The sequence below is a fragment of the Ptychodera flava genome, chromosome 8, assembly GCF_041260155.1.
Source record: "Ptychodera flava strain L36383 chromosome 8, AS_Pfla_20210202, whole genome shotgun sequence".
Classification (NCBI taxonomy): Eukaryota; Metazoa; Hemichordata; class Enteropneusta; family Ptychoderidae; genus Ptychodera; species Ptychodera flava.
In genome coordinates, this window is record NC_091935.1 from 8,371,546 (window position 1) to 8,392,500 (window position 20,955).

The following is a 20,955-nucleotide window of genomic DNA, read 5'->3' on the forward strand; positions in this document are numbered from 1 at the left end:
ACGTATGTCCAGATAAGCTGAATAATTATAGCCTTGGTGGGCTGGGTCCCCGGGGCTGGGTCGTGCAGCTTGGCCCTCTGTCGTGCGGCTTGCGCGATGCCCTATGCCCAGATGTGACTATCACCCTGGAAGCTTGGCCTGCGATCCCTATAACCCTGGACGGAATTTACCGGTACAGAGTAAATAGAAAGTTTTTTCCCCGTACAGTTCGCGAATCGGTTCACGACACGCGTGTTTATCATTTTATAGTGTTAGTATTGAACGCACATGCGCTCATAACTTGGACAATTTCCAAAATGGCATGAAGCTATAAAACGTTAAGGATATGCGAAACACCGGGTCGTATGACTGATTTTGTTCTAGGTTCCTTAATGTTCTGGTCAATTTAACCTTGAAATTTAAATGTGCAATTTAAAAGTTTGCAAACTAACACCTCCGATTTCTAATGTCGACCCCTGCATGCTTGAAATGCCGAATCGTCGAGATGGTCGGGGGTGGGGGAGGGGGAGGTCACTCACTCGGACTCGACACCAAACATGCGAAAGTATCATAAAGGGTAAACTTTCATGGATGCTTGGGATTTAACCTCGCTCTGGCACTGTCAAAATCACTCCTGGAATGAAAGGTTTGGGCACACATGAAGTCACAGAGATCATACGTCTGAAGTCCAATGCCACGGGTGTAATGTCCACAGCCCCTCAGAGAAGTTATAGGTGTGACGACTATATCCCTGGGAACCTCTACTTGTCATGAGCACGACCTTTGGCAGTGTAGACTAAAATATGAAGGGTTTTCCCCGTGCAGCAACGAATGGGTAGGCGACACGCGCGTGTGTTATTGTGTACATTATTCCACATATCATGAGTGTATTAGTATTGCAAGCACGTAGTTGATTATCCGGACAACTGTCAAATGTTTTCATGTAAAACAATATAATGTATAAGGGGTTTTGACAGAAATCACCTGGCTCCATTTTTTCTATTTTTCTTAGCCTAGTGTTTCTGGATATTCATGGACAATACAGCGTATTTTACGTCATTTTTTCAAATTTTCTGCTTTCTCTTTTGACTTATGGCCGAGGTCAATGGCTTTCACCGAACACCAAGCATTCACAGCGTAATAATACAGCAAAAAACAGGATGGTTGAACAGTCTCATATACGTTACGTTTACTTTTTTATACGTGGCACACAAGTTTTGTAGATAACATTGTAGATAAAAAGAACTGACTCATTTGAGTGTCTGGATAGAACACACAAGGGAATAGCTAAATTAGTTATTGAGTGATAGTAGAGACTCTGGCTAAACAAACCATAATACAACGTATACGTACTGGTGCCAATCTGTCTAGACACACAAGGATAAACAGTGGAGTGGAGTGTTACATTATTAGTATTTCACTCAAATGAGTCGGTTCTTTTTATCTACAATGTATCTACAAACTTGTGTGGGACGTACAAAAAAGTAAACGTAATGTATATGAGACTGTCCAACCATCCTGTTTTTTGCTGTAATTCATCACCGACCGCCGCACGAAACATCCCTGGAACGGTCTGAACATCTACTACAATCTTCTAAAAAATTATGCAGGGGCACAAAGGTAACGATACCACACCACAGACAATAGGCATTGACCTAGTTGTTGGAAAACAAAATAACCGAATATTACGAATGCGTGGATGATAATTACTTGAGCATTTTCGCTGACTTGCCAGTATTTAATCTGTCGAAGTACAGAATGGTCTGGAACAAATGGCCATGCAATAACAAAAACAATTAATATTGTACATACAAACCGCACATATGGTTTAATGCTGAGTTGCATTTTCCTGATTGGTCCTGCGACTGAACACTGTACGACCAATCGCATGATCGTCTGCATAGTTAGGGACTGGTCAGTTTCTTAGGCCTGTGGGGGCCGGTGGATTCATGGGGGGTCACCCTGTTTTTGACTTTGGTGATAAGGGGGTCACCATGTTTTTGAAATGCCCAATAGGGGGGGTCAGTGTGTTTTTGAATATCGACACAGGTTCATCATTGCCTAAAATGCATCGTGTCAGCCACAAATTTCATCCAGTTGCATTTTTCGGCGCACCCTTCGGGCGCGTAACTTTAATAATCAGACATATTGTTCAGCACGCCCAACTTTAATATATCAGGCATACATATATCAGAGATAGAGATATATGTATGTTCAATATTTTTCAGCGTGCTCTTCAAGCACATTACTTTAATATATCAGACATTTTTCAACACACCCTTCCTGTGCATTACTTTAATATACAAGACCTACATGTATATATCAGAGATATCAGGATGTTTCATATTTTTCTCCGCGCCCTTCAGGCGCCATACTTTAATAAATCAGAGATATATGCCAGAGATATCTTGATGTTTGCTATGTGAAAGTGTACTATTATGAGATCTGCATTTCATATGAAAAGCATGACAAATTCGTGATACTTTTCTGTTCTCTCTATGAGAATTCAGTATGAGAAGCAACATGCACAAATATCAATGTTACAAGAAAAGGTCATCTCAGACTCTGCACATATCAGATTTGGCTAAAATGCCTCTCTATTGTTCCTCAGGAGATTTAATTGGATGGCTGGCAAGTCTTAACACCCATCAAAGTTTTTGATTTACTGCTTTTTCCTGTTTGATATTAATGATTGACATCCATTTCTGTACAACAGTTCAGGACATCTGGTTAAGCATAGAAAGTGTGAAATACATTCACAGCTCATTCAAAATGTACTGTATTCAAACTTTAAGATTGACACTTTGAAATTCCTATCTTACAACTGACATGCCAACAATTTCATTAAAATACAGAATGACTTAAAATATAAATGTATGTAAAATATAACATACCGGTATATATTTACATATATATACATATATATATATATATATATATATATATATATATATATATATATATATATATATATTTATATATTACAGTATTATATTATTACATATTACAGTTGTCGCGTGCGGGGGGGTAACCCTGTTTTCAAAATTTGGAATAGGGGGGGTCACCCTGTTTTTCAAAATTTGGAATGGGGGTCAGCCACTTTTTGACGTCGGCAAAAAATAATCCACCGGCCCCCCCCCCCGGCCGAAGAAACTGACCAGTCCCTTAGAATGTTGTATCTGTCAACGACTCTATTCTTAGCAGCATTACTCAGGAAAAAGTCCCTGTCTGTATTTTGAGAAAGATGCTGCGCACGTAATTTGCCTTTCACCAGAGAGTGGCTGTCCATCGCCCACAACACACCTACATCCAGAAGCTCTCGTCCTTTCAGATTCGGGCACCCGAAGCTGCACCTCGCGAACCCGGTTGCAGTAACGAAGCAGGGAGCGATCGATAAAATGGTAAGAGCGTCACAAACTTTAGATGGATTTCTTTCGATTGGATACTACGCGGGATGTAATACAATCGGCATCGTATGATTGGCCGATGCCTTCCTCGCCATGGACAAGCTCATTCTAGCGACCGAGAGCATGATTTCCGCTCCGGAGACTCATGCAAAAATTACAACCAAGGGAACTTTGGAGTTACGGATACACAGAACATTACTTTTACCAATTCGAATGTAACACCATACCATGGATAAAAAACGAACGATTCAACCACCGTTATGAACTCATACTCTCAGTATCATTTTAACAATATAGTCGCAATCACCCAACACAATGTGTCCTTGATTTGACCCCTGCAGGCAGACGCGCTTAACGCCATGGTTTGGAGAATCGATGAAGGTTTAGCGCAGCTTTTTCCGAACCAGCTTCTGGCATTCGTCTCCTATCTATGGGTTGCTGTTGTCCTACTCAGAAGTAACCCTATTACTTGTGCTGTCGTGAGCTCTGGGTAGGTATATATGAAAGAAAGTTCTTAGCTAATACGAAAATACCTACCACAGCACAAAATAGACAGAATTGTAAGTGCTAGTGTCCTCGTTTGCGACAGAAATTCAGAGTTCATCGAACGGATGTTTTGAATCACTACCTTTGAGTTTAACTTATATGAAGAATGAGATTTAGCCATTATTTTCATCCTTACTCGCATCATATTATCCCAGCAAGAAACCTCTTTCACTTGGCTATATCCCCTTTATTGCTTGCACTAGGAAACACTCGGTTGCCAACAAAGGTGACATGTTGATTCTCAGCAAAGTAACGCCGGGATCTTTTGGTGTAGATGACGTCATCGTTGTGAAGGACCCATCGAGACAAACATCGCTTTACGTCCAGAAAGTGACCAGCATCAGGTATCCGTTTCTTGATATCTACGTGACACTTGCTTCTGAACCCAGTGAGATTCTCTGAAGTGCGCCACCAACGAAGTAAAGTTCGTACTCCTGGCATTTCGTTTGGTTTCAGTTTGAATCTGATGGATACACGACTTATGAGAAATTCAAACCTTCCCTTGAGAATTCTTCGAATTCTGGAATTATTTCTACGTATTTATCAATAGATGAATGTGCTTTTTAATCCTCTGGTTCAATCCCTGGCCATCACAAAATATCACACTGCCGGGCACAAAAAAGAAGAAGCTTGGGTAAAGACTTGGACATCACCTTGCTCTGTAATCTCCGTACATAAATCAATCGTACGAGTGATTTTATTGATACTCAAGTATGTTCAAATATTTGTTACGTGTATGCATATCAACCTACTCAAATTTGCCGAAATGTTACCAGGGTTTCTACATACGAGGGAAACACATTGGGCGATAGTAATACACTCAATGGCAGAGCAACCCCCCTCCCCTTGTGATATGTGAGTGGACGACCTTTTTTCTAGTTTAAAATGTCATCTTCATTCATCCTCGTTCAAGAAATTTTGCGAGTTGACGATATGATCGACAAGCTTTTGTCACATTTTTCCACAATATAATACTTTCCTTCCTCTCTGTCTCCTCAGTTACGACCCGCAAGACCCTTTGCATCCAGATGTTCAGATTCAATATCAGCCAGTCAACAGCGAAAAGCTTGGGCGAAGATGGCTCCAGTTCAGTGACGTTGTTAGCAAAGTGGAGTTTCGGGTACCCTACCTGGGTATGCTTAACGCTTTGGTACATGAATATCCGGTAAGTACAGATCCTCGATTCTACGATCAGAGAACTTTGTCATGACTAAGGGAACATTTTTTTTCCTGCAAAATATTAGCGTTTTTATCATGACAAAGGAAAATTATGCGTAAACATAAGGCTTGTCTTCTGAAACAGAAGTCCACAGAGAGACACCAGTAATTGCTATCCATGCATAGTAAACTCGCTACAGAAGTGGTTTTTACAAATATTTGTAGCTGTAGAGACTACTAGTATGTTTGGTGCAAGTTACTGTTATAAACGAGCCGCAGCAACAACATGGCTACCCACAAATTTAGATCGTAGACTTTCTGATATCCGACAAAAAGTACGATTTCAGTACCATGCCACTACCACTGTCATCATCATCATCATCATCATCATCATCATCACCGGAAATATCTCTCATATAATATACAAATCATAATGTACGTCTTTCTTTCCAGACTCAAATAATGGCCGCGTTACTGGTGTACATCACGAGACCATGGGAATATTTAACGAAGCGGTTTGGTGTATGGATGTATGGTTCACTGGTGTTTCTCTGTCAGATTACACCGGTGAGTTGATCAACAGCAGAAGGAGAGACGCATCGCACGTGCGTGTGCATTCGAGAGCAGATATAACCAATACTTTATTGTACCTTGTAAAAATAATGTAAAACCGATATTTGTTTATTTTGATCGCAGAAATAGTAACAAGTGCGTTTTTGTGATGTAACAAAATCAAAGATTAGCGTACGGTATGCAGAGAGGGTTACTTTCTCACAAGCTTAACTGAATAGAACAGAACCTAATTCTATCCCATCATGCATGGCATTGTAAGTGTGAAGTTCAGACGTCTGCCTGATGGAGCAGGTCACTGAATATAGTGAAGTGACCAGAATCATGGCATTGGCAGATGTCAGAGTGATTCAATATCACGTGAACATCACTGATCTCATAATAAATTTGGACACCGTGAACTCGTGGGCTGCACTCAAAGCTTAAGTGTGTTCTGGAATTCCATCTGACGCCTCGAGAATCGCTGACTCAGCAGAATAGTACAAAACGAACACCATCTTCAGTTCGACAAGTGTAGATAATTTTATTCAATGAAAACAATCACACATAATTGCCAACTGATTACCTTCAATGATAGCTGTCTTTATTTTGTGAATCGATTTCGTGTGTCATACTTTCACATGCAGCTATATATTTTGCAAAGTTAGCTACAGGTTCAGAACAATGTCAACAAATTTGCCATCCTGACATAGTATGATCCAAGTTTCGCACACTTTTTGTTTTTAAGAACGTTACCAGCACAGTCTATTGATAAAATCATTTTCTAATTAAGGGAAGTGTTTACTCTCACCAACTAGCATTTTTCACATCACAAAAACGTACTGTGTTTTTATTCAAAAGATTTTAGTAGTGGGTCAATTAATTGAGCTATACAAACTCATGAATTAAACAAATTTTCAGACCAAAATTTGGAAATTTCACACTCCCTAATTCATTACGATCCACTTAACTTAAATTATCCATTCACATAGCAAACGTACTCGCTTTTGCAATGTGAAAACGTATCTAAGACCCGGTAAAAATATGTATATTTCAATATCAATATAACCATGTAGATTTCGCTTTAACAATTATTGTTATTTTGTTCACAAAAAACACTTATCCAGCTTCTGATCTTTTGTCAAAATTTTGTGAACTCCTTTGTTATTTTTTTTGCTTTTCTTATCAATAATTACCATAGCACATATACATTTTACTATTTAACTAGTAGCACAAACACTTTGTAAGTCCGGTTCACAATCTTCCTAGGGAATTCACATGGATTGTAAGTGGCAAAGAAAAGACCATTATGTAACAAATACTTTCCTGTCAAAAGCGAAAATAAAGCTGGTGTTTAATGGGATCTCCAGGTGAATAGCGAGACGTTTTGTATGTAATGTATGTATGTATGTGTGTGTGTATGTATGTATGTATGTATGTATGTATGTATGTATGTATGTATGTATGTATGTATGTATGTATGTATGTAATATATATGTATGAGTATGCATGTATATATTTATGTATTGCTACAGAGAGCGTTCTCCTCTATCTTCAATACCATTCTGTTATTCCTAACAGCATAATTGAATAGGCTTATATTATCATTCGAATAGGATCATTGCTTGTCAAATATGTCAGTCGCAATGTCGCTGAAGTATTACAGTAACGAACTTGTCCACGACACTAGAGCCCTCACAGCTCTGAAAGGTGAAGACATAATACCTGCGAGATCAACTCAATCAACAGGAAGTTAGAGGAACTTGATCCGTAGGGTGACCACGTAGGTTAACACAAAATATCTACGCGACGCTGCCACGCGCGGAAGAGCCACGATAGTATTCGGGCTGAACGCGCATGCTGGTTAATAGGCGATCGAACTATCTGCGCGCTAACGTGCCCCTACGATTTCAATATCTTTCCCGTATGTCGAAGAGTAGAACAAAATGAGTGATCCGGGTATTGAGTCAAACCACATTGGTAATGGATGCTTGAGGGAGGTAAGTAACCGACAATACTTCGATTTGATGACTCTTGCATGCTGTGCTCGTTGTGTGAAAGCGTGCGTGGGGCGAAACCATTTCATCAATGAAATTTGGTGTGTTCTCCGCAGCGCAGCGTTCGCTCAATAATTTCCTTTGTATTGACCTCGTGGCGGGAAAATAAGAGTCCGTTGTTAATAAAGTGGCGTGTTCACATTTATGCGGAGTGAAGTTTTTAACATAGTTTGATCTCAAGCCATAGAAAGCTGACGTCTATATATACATGTATTGCAAATTAACATGATACCAGTGTCAGTGGGTAACTGGATACATGAGGGCGCTACCGATGTCAAACAATCCAGTTTACCTCGAACTGCCATTAGAAATGCGTGTTATTTTTATCTTTCCGGCCACAGGACCCTCTTAAAATTGAAGAGTGTGACGATACTCGAGTGGAAGTGAGCTACAAACCCAAGGAAAGGAAAGCGCCATGCATTGCTGGGGAAGGAGATATAAGCAAATCTAGACTGGTCGCTGGAGTGACCGTCTTTGCTGTTGTGATATTGATATTATTTGTCGCCCTTTTGTTAAATGGTGAGTTGAAACGTTGTACCCAATTACCAGCCAAATTGGCAGTATTAAAGGTTATCACATAGCATTTGTATACAATTTGCATCAATCATAGCATTGGCTTGATATTTTCAATGACTAATCGCGTTCTCCAGATAAGTTTCACCGTGACCCATCTGTTTATTTCTCCGGAGTCGTACTGTTTACACGTGGGGATTTTTAACAGAGATTAAGGTATGCGATTGAAAGCACAGAAGAGGAATGACTTGATTCTGTTTTGAAGCGTAATGTCTCGTTGCCATGGTTACCTCGCTTTTAACGAATCTTAGAAAAAGATAAGTTTCATATTCGTATGGTTTCAAAGGCACGGACAGGCAGACGACCGTGGGCAGTGCAAAGCTCTAGTTATCCGCTACTCGTCTATGCCCCTCACCCCCGTCTCTTCCCTATTCGTCTTTCTCTTACCCCACGGGGTGAGCTGTAGTTTTAGGGATCAGAGTTTGCTCGGAATAGTGTTAACAAGAGGTCATATTTGGATGTTTCTTGAAGAGGCTAGGCTCCGCTTTCAACGCAAAACAAGCGTACTTCGATATGTCTAATCCCAGAATTCATGGTATACTGAACTACACATATGAATGTGAAAATAAAAGAAAACGAAATGGAAAAATCCGTCTCGAAACTTTTTTTGCAAATGAGCTGTCGCCAACTGATAAATTGATGTTTGCGCTCGATTCAAGGGAGTCGCATGTTTTTTTTACACTTCAAAGACTGTTTGTCCATCAAAGAGTTTAGAGGACGGGCAGCTTGTTTTGCTCATCAAAGAAGGACAAGTGTCTGAAGATAAGGAAAATGCCTTAACAAGCTCAGAGGCTATTTAAAGCTGTATTTGACTGAACTGCGATTGTTAAAATGGTCTAACCAACCAATTCACGTGTAATTGCATGAGCTTTTTTCGAATTCGGAAAATGATTTGATAGCGTCACGGTCGATTTACCCGTTAGTCGCTCACGAGTCTGTCCAAAATTGATGGGTAAAGGCCATATTTGATTTGTTTAACATCGATGTACGGATCACGTTTTGCTGAATTCATTTACGATAAATAGCCTAATAGCGCCGATTACAACCCATCATTGAACTATGAACATTCTCGACTTCGCGTCATTCTTAAAACCCAAACAGCAAGGGCACAGACAGCCTCATAGTAGTTCCTTGTGACGTAATCGACGCCCTTGATGGAAAGCGCCAGCGTATACGCATGTGCCATGGGCCGAAAGGGAAACTGGTGTCAGCGTCTGGGATCGCTGGGACGGAATACCCTGCAAAAATCAACAACCCACTGCACGTTGGAGCGTCGGCGATCGTTCTTGTTATCACGGTGACGAGCAAAAGTATACTCCCCGTCAACAAATCTTTACAGACGCACTGAAATCCCCAGTAATGTAGTTACGGATCGCTCAGATCAGACCAATTTTGAGGAGAAGCGTTGAAACCTTTCCCTGTTCATTATACATGCATTTATAATATATGCACAAGAAACATACAATACGTTTGTACTTGAACTACTCTCGACTTAGCAAACAAAGGTGTAGGGAAGTCAAACATCTTACTCAGAAGGCACGTTTTCTCCATCTTCTCCCGTGACAATATCGAAAGGGGAGTTCATCCTATAACAGCATACGTCATATCGCAGCCATGGCCACGTGCTCTCACACACCTACTAAAACTTTCAAATATTTTAGATATGTAGTGTACAATGATCCTCCAAATGGTTACTCAAAACTCCCACAGCACCATGCTGAAAATTCCCAGCATTCAACCTGCTATCAAAATATTTTTGATAAATGATTTATTAATTTATGTGCGGTTAATGTTATGGAGGGGTGTATCATAAGTCATGTGACGTAGAGGTTCAATGGCCTCGTCACTCTCCAATGAACACTATGAAAACAAGTTATATAAGCTTTGCACGATGTTTTCGTTGCAGTATGCTATATCGCATAAGGGCAGTGTATACACCAGAAACAACAAGCAATTATGCTTGTCTATATTTTAATCGAAGGCTATTGACTGTTGACGCGACGATTGCGCGACGAACAGGATTTATTTGCATATGTTTCTGCCAGTTTGACTGATTCATACTGTGATCGACTGGGAGCGTGCCTACAGATCCACCGTGGGAAACTTCGGCTGACCTTTGTCCCTGCTGTTACCTCGATTACATCTTCCTGTGCACCGTGTTTCGTTGCCAAATTGCGCTGTATACAAACAACTTCATCCGTCCTATTTTATCGGAAAACAGTTGAATAACTCAGTATCATCTGTGACAGGGGAGATGATAGCGAATTCAAAACAAAGAGAACAACTAAATATAAACTGTGAAGAACATTCGCCAACAGAAACATTTCATTCGTAATACAATGGTGTATAGTATTGAAAACAGCATGTCTTGAGCAATACGGGAAGTAACAGGATTATAAGACAATAGAAAACCTTTGGTCACATGCGGTAAACATAACGTGAAAGAATAACAAATGAAGAAGATAATGGCATATTTTATAACTCGAAGAAGAGAAATAAAAGCAGAGGAAAAAACAAATTTTAGTGAAAGGAAAAACAGTAACTTATAAGCACATATTGAAACGTTAATTTAGAACAGACATGTTAAAATGAAATGCTCAAAACTGAGCTCGGAATACGAAATCAAACGGAGAATAGGTGATCACAACCTCACGATAAAACGATGGCGGAGATATACCTGATCTACAGTGAGAGTTATAGATAGAATCTTCATAACAATTTTAAGATTAGTTTCAGTATACATAATGCATTGTCCTCATCATGCAAGGCTGAACGAAATTATACGCTTGACGCAGTTGCAGTCGAAAATGAAAATTCAAAATCAGACATTCTTTGCTACACAGCGGTGCCAAAACAATCGCCTTCAATTGCGCGTATATCAATAGAAACGGCATAGTCCGTGAGCCAGACCCCCAAAATTGGTCGATTGGTACCATTTGGGTGGGCAAATTCCCCCATACATTTTCTGAAAGCCCGAAATCTGAACTTTCTGAAAATCTTTGGTGGACATGTCTCAGAAGTAGCTTTCTGTCTCAAAACTTGTTGTCAAGGCAACCATACTAAAAATCTTAAAAGTTAAGAATACTATACAAAACTGACTATTTAGTGAACAGCAAAGATATTTACATGATTTCATGACACATACTGGTACCTCACATTATGGCCTTTCAGTTGACCCCATGACCTTGAACATTCTGGGTCAAGGTCAATAGGTCATGCCCATAACATCTCGGAATTTCTGTAAAATCAAGCATTTTTCACAAATACTTTTCTGCTACGTTTACATAACATATAATAGAAACTCAAAATTGCTCAACAATAGCCACAGATGTGTGCTCTTTGAAATTAGTATGTTTTGTATCAGGGATGATGTCATTAGTGAGTAATTACCAAGGCAACCATATGTGTGTTTTCAGTTATGCATGTAGCCTATGAGCCAGACCCCAAATTTTGTCAATTTGCTTCCATTTGACTCGAGTGGGGAACAAAGCAGCCTTTTAAACCTGAAATCTGAATTTTGAGAAATCTTCATTGGACAGTTTGCTGAAAACGCTTTCATTGTAAATACTGTTGTCGTGGAATCAGCATTCAAAAGCAATAAAATTAAGCATACTATGTAAAATAGATTATCAAATACACGACAAAAGATATTTGATTGATTTAAGGATGCATATCAATAGTTCGCATTGCTTCTTAATTGACCCCATGACCTTTAGACTTGTTGGTCAAGGTCAATAGGCATTGCCTTCAGCAACTTAGAAATTGTTTAAGGTGGGATTTTTTTTGCAAATAGCTTTGCAACATTTTACCAAACCAAAAAGTACAAACATGAAAACCTATGGTCAGCTACAAGAGCTAATGCGATCTCTTTAAAATACTAGTGTTTTTTATCATATACCTTGTTGACAGGGCGGCAATCACCACAGCAACCATCAATGCATTTTCAGATACAGTAATAGAGCGACATTGGACATACCTTTGCATGTATATTAATGGTTATAAAATCATAACTTTTGTGTGCTAAGTACACAGCAATGTCAACTAAAGTCATATCGACAGTAAAAGAGGTCAAAAGGCAAATATACGTAAGTGTGTTTGATTGTTTAAAAACAAAATTTGGCAAAGTTTTATGGTTTTGTTTTCATGATTGAAGTAACATGTTCACTTATCAAAAATGAGTATCTGTGTCGGACCAACGTACATGTAGTTAGTGGGAGATGATTATAAGCTTGTCAACGAGTGGACAAGTAGTCTGATCTCAAGAGATACCGATATACTATAACTTTTTCCGGATTTCATGTTGAGCTACCCTGTATCTCCAGATAAATGCTTTTGGTTATTATTTTCCAATGGGGCGGAGCTTAGGTCACATGGGAAAAGCTTTAACAAGAGGCCTAGCAGCCGATAGACTTTTGCTGTTATGTATTGCTTAATAATAAAAAGGTCAGGTTTTGTTTGTAAATAACTTTGTAATACTGATACATCTGCTTATGTTGATTTTAGGAACACTGAACAAGGACATCCTTGCAAATGCATGTATTACTATATAATAATGGGCTCTTGTTTTTCATCTCTACCATAAATATGCAAGTATCAGCAAAATTTGAAGAAACTGAAATAATACCTAGGAACCTTTAAAGATAATTGTGAGAAAATTGTGTTTTTCAAACAAAAACGAAAAAAAGGCCCAAAATTTTAAGTACGAAACTTTTCTTCTCAACTTGAATAAACCTCACTCAGGTTGTCCCTAGAAACCCACATAGGCCCGAACACATTTCAAAGTTGATAAAAGGAAGAAATGCCCCAAAATATAAATATGTAAATTTCACCATGATTTGAACAAATCTAACTGAACTCAGCCAAATGAGTAGCATACCAGTATTGAAAGCAATTAGACCAGCAGTTTCAGAGAATTAAACAATTGTTGATAGATGACGGATGACGACGGACAATCCACCTATCTGATATGCTCCACGTCACTGACAGCGGAGGTAAAAACTGCGTAACCGCCTTAATTCCTGAAAAATGATCGCTGCGTCGTGAATATCTTGGTCCAGTTGGTTGCGCTGATTTAATGACTGTCGGTTTCAATGTTACACATGTTGCTACAGCAAGTAGAATTGCAACTTCAGTTCGCCTTTTTTGAATCTATCTATTCGCCTTTGTTGAAAGTTTGAATTTTGTCTAGGCATGTACAATACACATATCATGCGCATACAATATCCGAGTAATTAAGTAACAAAGAAATCATCAACATATAAAATAATTCAGCTTCATGCGATATTTCTTATAAAACTGGAAAAGTGAGTTGTGTAAGTAATAAAATCAAACATCTTGAAATTAAACTTCACTAGTACTCCAAGGGAGTGATTCATTTGTTGTACATCCCATTGGTTTCAAGTTGTGGTCATATACTCACTTATTTTTTCAGACATGGAAATTCACTTAACCTTTGGTGATTAAAATACAATTAGTCACCTCCTAAATGATCTTTAATTTAATATATATTTCAATAAAGTAAAAAAGATTAAGTGGCATTTCTTTTTTCACGCAATATCATTTTCTCGATTGAGTTTGTGAAAAATTTTGTTACATCTAACGTAATGGATGTTTCAGAGGATGTTAATCAAAACAAGCGGGCGAAAAATGTGCAAATATTACGTCCACGTATCTGCTATGGCTCATATCTTAATAAGCTCGGGGAACTCAACTTTTGGAAAGGTTTGTTCAAAGCAACCAAAATTTGCAAATTTGAAACTGTATTACATATTGTATAATCTAGGCTGCGGAGAAGTGTTCCCACAAGAAAACACTTAGAAGACTTGAATGTGAAAATTCAGTTCAATCTACTATTAACTGCAATCTGAGTCTAGGGTGTCACAAAGGGATGCTACAAATGTAAATACTGGAGTCTATCAGAAAAAGATGTATAATTTGTGAAAGAACAAAATATGTAATAAAGGGGCTAAACACGAGAACCCCTACATCAAGCAGTAGACTTGAGGCCAAACATAAGTCTTTGGGAAAATGCTGTAGAAAGGATGATATAACGTCTAGGGGTATTGTAGCAGCAGAAGCACACTGCCACCTCAGCTGCTATACAGTACCCGACAGAACTAACGCAACAAAAGGCAAGCCTCGGGCAGGCCACAGGCTTGCCACAGGCCAGCTCAGGCTCACATAGGCTTGCCTGGGTCTGCTACAAAAACCCTTGATTTTACTGAATGCACAGTCTGAGCTTGTGTTTGATAGCTGGCATACCTGTACCAACATTACCTTGTCGTGATTGGCGACAGCAGATGGAAAATTTGTCGTAGCTTATGCTTCGTTGTTATAATATTCGACAAATATTCGATATAATGGCTAATATGAACACATCTTGTGAGATTGAAGGACAGCCAGGGGCGTAAACAAGTGACAAGATTGAGTTCCGTTCAGATGCAGCGCTGTGATGAAGATACTTGTAGAGTTCAGTAATTTTTCCCCACATAAATGAAATTTGGTCAAGGAAAGAAAATTGATCAAGGAAAGAGCTGATACCGTGCAACAAAATATTTGGAAAATGGAATTCCATTGTATTGTCGTAAATGTCCAGAGTCGTTCATTGCCGTCCACATGACGTTAGGTCGTTATCGTTCAGCTGTCAGTGAATCTGATTCCGCTGGAGCCATTCACGTCATTTCCAAACCCGTCGAATATGTTCTGACGAAGATTCGCCCAAGAAGAAAATATTTCCTTCCTTCGCTATATATGTCGTTTTACATTTCTGCCAAGTTTTCTTTAAAAAGTACGCCGAAGTTTTCTTTTTTGTTCTTTAAAATGTATGGAAAGGCATTATTTTTCATCTCAAAATAGTATATGTCCCAGGACAATAGTATAAAAACACCCTTGCTGTCTTTATTTTTGGGCACATTACTAACGCTAGGATTTTTTTCCAGAATCTGAATAACAGAACTATTATTGTTCAGAGTTTTCCACTGACTTTTGACAGCAGGGCATGACATCTGGCCACATTTTAGGTAACAGAAAAAATTGTGTAGCCTGTCCATTTACCACTCAGGCTTCCGTTAGGAGATGAAGTGTTTCTGAACGTTTATTTTTAATTTATTAAACAACAGACATCAAAACAGGTCCAATAATCATTATCATTCAAGGTAACTAAGAAATTTACCAGGTCCAAGGGATATATCAAAAATGACAAAAGCAATGGGGTAATCTTGAACCACGAAATACTTTTGGTACCACTTGTCCGGAATGGGTACACGTACCCTGCCAGCTAGCTGCCCCCATCAAATTTACCCAAAGCGACAAATCTAATACAACGTTACCGAAATTTGATAATATTTGAAAAACATTACGTCGATGCGCAGTTAGTTTGTTCAAGCGTTTGGTTGACAGTTGATGTCTAGATATCGATGATATAATGCGTTGATATGCAGTCAGCAACAGGCTGCCCTGGTTACATTGTCCGCTGGTTCTGTAAAATTAGATATTAAATGTCTAAACCTTCGCCAATTTCAAAAGTAAGACTTTCTACAGCTGAGTAGCATACGCACGCAGATCTAGATCGCTTAAATTTGATAATTTTCTCTTGATACATTTTCAGAAGCATTCCCTTGTCTTACTTGTTCGGCGTCGATTTTCATGATGAGCGTCCTTTTTTAGTAATCCGCGTTAAGTACCCAAGGAGCCCTATACATGTAATTATAGGAAATACGTCAATCCGAAAACCACTGGCGCAACTGGGGAAGCAACGGGTTGTCTGATGAATCTGATTAAAATCAGATGTAGGGTACGCCGACGCCTATACGGTATTCTGCTGCTATTACCTCACAGCACCAGAATACCGTTTAGACGTCTGATGACCTCTTTAAGGTGGTGTGGCATGAAAAAATGTGATTTTGGGCAATTTTCACCTTTTTACATAAATCAGTACGTCATATACTACCACCTTGTGAGGATTGCCTTTACATGCATGCTTTGCGTGCAAACTATCAGACTGCTGTCTGGAAAGGAAGCCTTGCTTGTCATCCATATATACTAAATTTTCATGAAGGGCATGGTTGGGTTATTGAAGACCATTGTTTGTCAATCAAATCGATAAGGGGCATACCAGGGTTGTAGGAGTTTGAGGCATGTATTAATGTTCAAAATTGTGCAAATTTCCGCCATGTCAATGTCTGGTAAACGGAATAAGGTATACTCCGGTATATATAATCTCCTGACATATGGAAATACTGTTGAGTTTGAAGAACAGCTAGGTTACTGATGATGATGATGATGATGATGATGATGATGATGATGATGGAGAAGAAAATAATAATGAGGATCAATGTAAAGATTGTTACCTAGATATTACTACTTTCTTATGAAATGCTTTATAGTGTGTGAGTGGTGGTTGACTAATGTACGTAAGAATTACTGGTGCTGTATTTTGATAAAACGCATGCCAGGGAAAACGTAGAGGATCATAGAAAGTCAACATAACATTGGTCGTTGGTCATTTGTAATTAGTAATTTAACGATGAACGTTAATATGTTTGTTTTATTTAGTGCTATTTACTTTTGATCAAGCGCGAAACAGTAGTTTTATTATTAGCTTTATCAGACACATTTCATTTTGTTATCTATCATTGATATATTTACAGCTGATGTCCAGCAGCATTAAAAACTTATTTCTGACTGGTCTATTTCTTTGTTAGATCAGGTGCGGGCCACGCATATAAAGGTATAAGTACTGGGGCTCAGTACGTTGTTCAAATTGTCACGTTAAAGTTCAGATGTCATGTCACTAATGATTTTGCATTTACGTAAACGTTCGAAAAAACATTAAAATGACACATGTTTGTTTACAGTAGTATGAAAATTCTGAAGATATACATTATTGGCCAATACGTATAGCTATAGCTAATAGCTGTTGGCTCTTAGCTAAATATAAGCTTGTTGATATTGTTATCATTGATAATTATGATGTTTAATACAAACTGGTACCATAAAATACTCCGTGTAAAAACATATACGTAACACCATAGAAATCACCATTTTATTCTACTTTTAACCTTGTTCTTTCATTGACCTTGGTTTGAAAAGAGCATCAGACAATGTTGTCAAATTTAATACCGGTAGAAGCCACATGTATCGTTTATCAAAGACAAGAGTGCATCTTTGCTGACAAGAGTGCACCTTGCTTGAAAATGTCAAAAAGTGCACAACAAAAGAGACCTGAAATGTAAACTTTCCATATTTTGAACTTTGACCTCATTTGGTCATGTACGCCTGACCTTGACTTTGTGGTCACATCTTGAGTGAAAGTTAGAATGTGTAACATATCCTATTTATGTTATCAATTTTGGAATGAACATTTTCATAAAGCAGGATATTCACTTTTGTATACAATTGTACTTTCTAAATAATTCAGATGTTTGTTTCTATGGCAACGGTTTTCACCCATTACTAAGCTACCAAAACTTTTCAGCAAATTCAGAGTTTCAACTTTCAAAAATATATTAAGTGTGAGATTGCCCTCTGCTTGCCCCAAATAGTACCAATTGACCATAATTGGGGCCTGGCTCATAGAGTACATGTATAACTGAAAACACTGATGGTTGCCTTGGTAATTTCTCACTACCAACAACATCCCTGATACATAACATACTAATTTGCAAAGAGCACATATCTGTGGCTATGTCTGAACAAGTTTTTGAGTTTCTATCATATTTTATGTTAATGTAGCAGAAAAGTATTTATGAAAAATGCTCTATTTAATCGAAATTCTGAGATGTTATGGGCATGACCTATTGACCTTGACCCAGAATGTTCAAGGTCATGGGTCAATTGAGAGGCCATGATGTGAGGTACCAGTGTCTGTCTTGAAATCACGTAAATATCTTTTACCGTTCCCTAGAAAATCAGTTTTATCTAAAATTCTTAGCTTTTAAGATTGTAAGTATTGTTGCCATGACAACAACTTTTGAGACAGAAAGCTACTTCTGCGACCTGTCCACCAAAAATTTTCAGAAAGTTCAGATTTTGGGCGTTCAGAAAATGTATGGTGGAATTTGCCCACCCAAATGGTACCAATAACCTATCTGGCTCATGGACTAGCATGTTTTAGGGTGTCCCTAGATTAGTCAACAGCTGAAACGACGTAAATATTTTGCTTTCATATATGTACATCAATTATTAATAACGAATTTTTCTATTCCGTTTCTTTTAAGTTGACGCAGTTTCCTACTGTCTTAACCTTTTAGGTAATGATGTCAATAAATAACAAAATCAGATAATACATCAGCAAAAGCTCTCAAATCGACCTACAGGCCAATCTTGATTGGAATTAGATCTAGATTGTGATATTAGATTTTATCAGTGTTTGGCACAACGACGGGTAAGGTCAAAGGCCTCAGGATCTACTCGTATGTTGGTGTCATGCTTGACAAAGTTACTATAGTTGTTATAAGGTAAGCTTGTTTACAACGAGGAGTCAAACACATGCTCGTTCAGAAGCTTTTGCTCCAAAGCGAATTACTCATCAATTCCGCCCGGTAATTTATAAAAGTTGTTAGAATTGCTGCCATCGCTTTCATTTGCCAACTGGAGCCTTTTTCTATGTTTAATCTTTGTAGGCGTCTCGTAGACTTTTGATGATTATGTTCATCGTTCGGTCCGCCCGGCTCGATTAAGTCTGTGTAGCAGAGCCTCTCAAACGAATGTTTATGAGGTTGTTTTGAATTTTCAAATTGGTCCATGCCCGAGTGCTCTTGGCTAGCAAAGTTGATTTTTGTCTCCTTGGTAGCATGGTTTCAATATCTTCCACTCGGTCAAAGCATGGCGGCCTCGAATGCTTAGTTTGACGTGATACAACCACGGCCACTCCACAGTGCGTGAACGCAGGGAAGGCGTAAGGTCAATCTTGATAGTACGCTGAACCACTAAACTATCGTCAAACCATAGTAACTTATGCGCTTGAACAGTTTTCTACCTTAAAGATGGAGACAAAATCTAGACATCAACCTGCAACACTGTGCCCTAATTCAACCCAGTACGATCGTAAAGGCAAATATATGTAGTTAGGATTCTCTGTTGTTAGTTACTTCCATTCCCCCGTGATGATGACAATGATGACGATGATGACAATGATGATGATGATGATGATGTTATGATGATGATGATGATGATGATGACAATGATGATGATGATGATGATGACGATGACAATGATGATGATGATGATGATGATGATGATGATGATGATGACGATGATGATGATGATGATGATGATGATGATGATGATGATGATGATGATGATGATGATGATGACAATGATGATGATGACGATGATGATGATGATGATGATGATGATGATGATGATGATGATGATGATAATGATGTGATGACAACGACGATTATCATTTCGACGAAGATGATTATCATGGTGATGTTTATGATGGTAGCGGTAGTTACGAATGCGAAATCATAGACACGTACGCTGACGACATTTCCATTTCATTCAAACATATTTTTCTCCTCGCAGTCTATGCTGTGAAAACAGAGTGCCAGAGTTCAAGTGTCACTAACTCGTTGCTAGGTGACCAGTCACCTCCGGACAGACCGCCACACATAGTCTTTATCATGGTAGATAATCTAGGTAGGTGACATCATACATCATATTTTATTAACAACCCTTGCAGTACAGGTGACCCAGAATTTACCAACAGTTAACCAAGAGTTCGTGTCGGCAACGATTGCTTCCATGGCGCGATAATATTAGAAAAAGACTGCTGGTTTGATTTACTCCTACATTGTCATTTCACCTTGGAAGGAATACACAAACGCAAATTGACATTGACGAATGAACTATGAAAGTTTTGAAACCGGAGAGCCGAGAGAGGGCACTAACAACACACGGCCAACCAACTTTTCTCTAAGAAGTCTTTTCGTCTGTTTACCTTTTGCCCTGTTGTTATTGCAAATTTTTTGAAAAACATGCATTTGACGTAACTAAATGTGCATACATTTTTATCAGATTGATTCCAACACATATTTGTGTAACTTGGGATTAACCTCGATAGTGCTGCGTGTATGGAAGCAATAACGCCATGGTGTGACTCTTTGGCGCCTGTAGCTAACTGCAGGCTGTTCGATTCAGTGGATTAAAGCAAGAGAGTGATGTAATGTGATGTTTTTTGAAACTTTGTTTCAGGCACGAATGATGTCGGTTGGAATAACCCAAACATTAAAACACCAATCCTCAATTCCCTGGCTGTCGACGGGGTGATTCTCAGTAACTTTTACTCCCAGCCTTCAGCAACAGCGTAAGTATTATGGGATGTTATGCAACGAAGATGATCCATACATTCATGTGTATCCTTCTTTTCATTTTCTTGGACGTTTGCCAAACCCTGATGTTGCATAAGTATATGTAAACCACCAATCAGATCATGATGTATATGTGATTTACTGAATCACAGAAAATCTTTTATGACGATAGTCCCCCCTTTGACCTATATAGAATACAGGTGACCATATATTCAGAAAGAGGAAGTTGGTGCACTAGGTTTTACTCAACTTTTACCACAAATTGACTTTATACATACAATTCTGAAAACTGCAAAACCCATGTGAACAGCAGATGAATTATTTTTGGTTACCGGTTTTTCCGAACCGACAGTTTTATACCAGCCAAGCGGT

The 20,955-nt window shown here is 38.7% G+C and overlaps 2 protein-coding genes across 3 annotated transcripts in view; both read left to right on the plus strand.

Annotated features, from left to right (window-relative positions):
* Positions 1-3,197: 3,197 nt before the first annotated feature.
* Positions 3,198-7,002, plus strand: LOC139138380 (signal peptidase complex catalytic subunit SEC11A-like). The gene is made up of 5 exons (XM_070706741.1): positions 3,198-3,380; positions 3,728-3,876; positions 4,136-4,276; positions 4,932-5,097; positions 5,544-7,002. The coding sequence occupies exons 1-5, from the start codon at positions 3,378-3,380 to the stop codon at positions 5,664-5,666; spliced, it is 582 nt and encodes a 193-aa protein (XP_070562842.1). The 5' UTR covers positions 3,198-3,377; the 3' UTR covers positions 5,667-7,002.
* A 427-nt stretch (positions 7,003-7,429) lies between these two features.
* LOC139138381 (arylsulfatase B-like) overlaps positions 7,430-20,955 on the plus strand; it is a 24,583-nt gene continuing 11,057 nt past the window's right edge. Inside the window, exons 1-4 of one of the 2 annotated variants that reach the window (XM_070706743.1) lie at positions 7,430-7,639; positions 8,038-8,215; positions 19,799-19,912; positions 20,468-20,579. In XM_070706743.1, coding sequence (XP_070562844.1) covers positions 7,586-7,639; positions 8,038-8,215; positions 19,799-19,912; positions 20,468-20,579 — 458 coding nt within the window. In that variant the 5' untranslated portion in view covers positions 7,430-7,585. The remainder of the gene's footprint in view (positions 7,640-8,037; positions 8,216-19,798; positions 19,913-20,467; positions 20,580-20,955) is intronic. The other variant, XM_070706742.1, reaches the window with a different exon arrangement.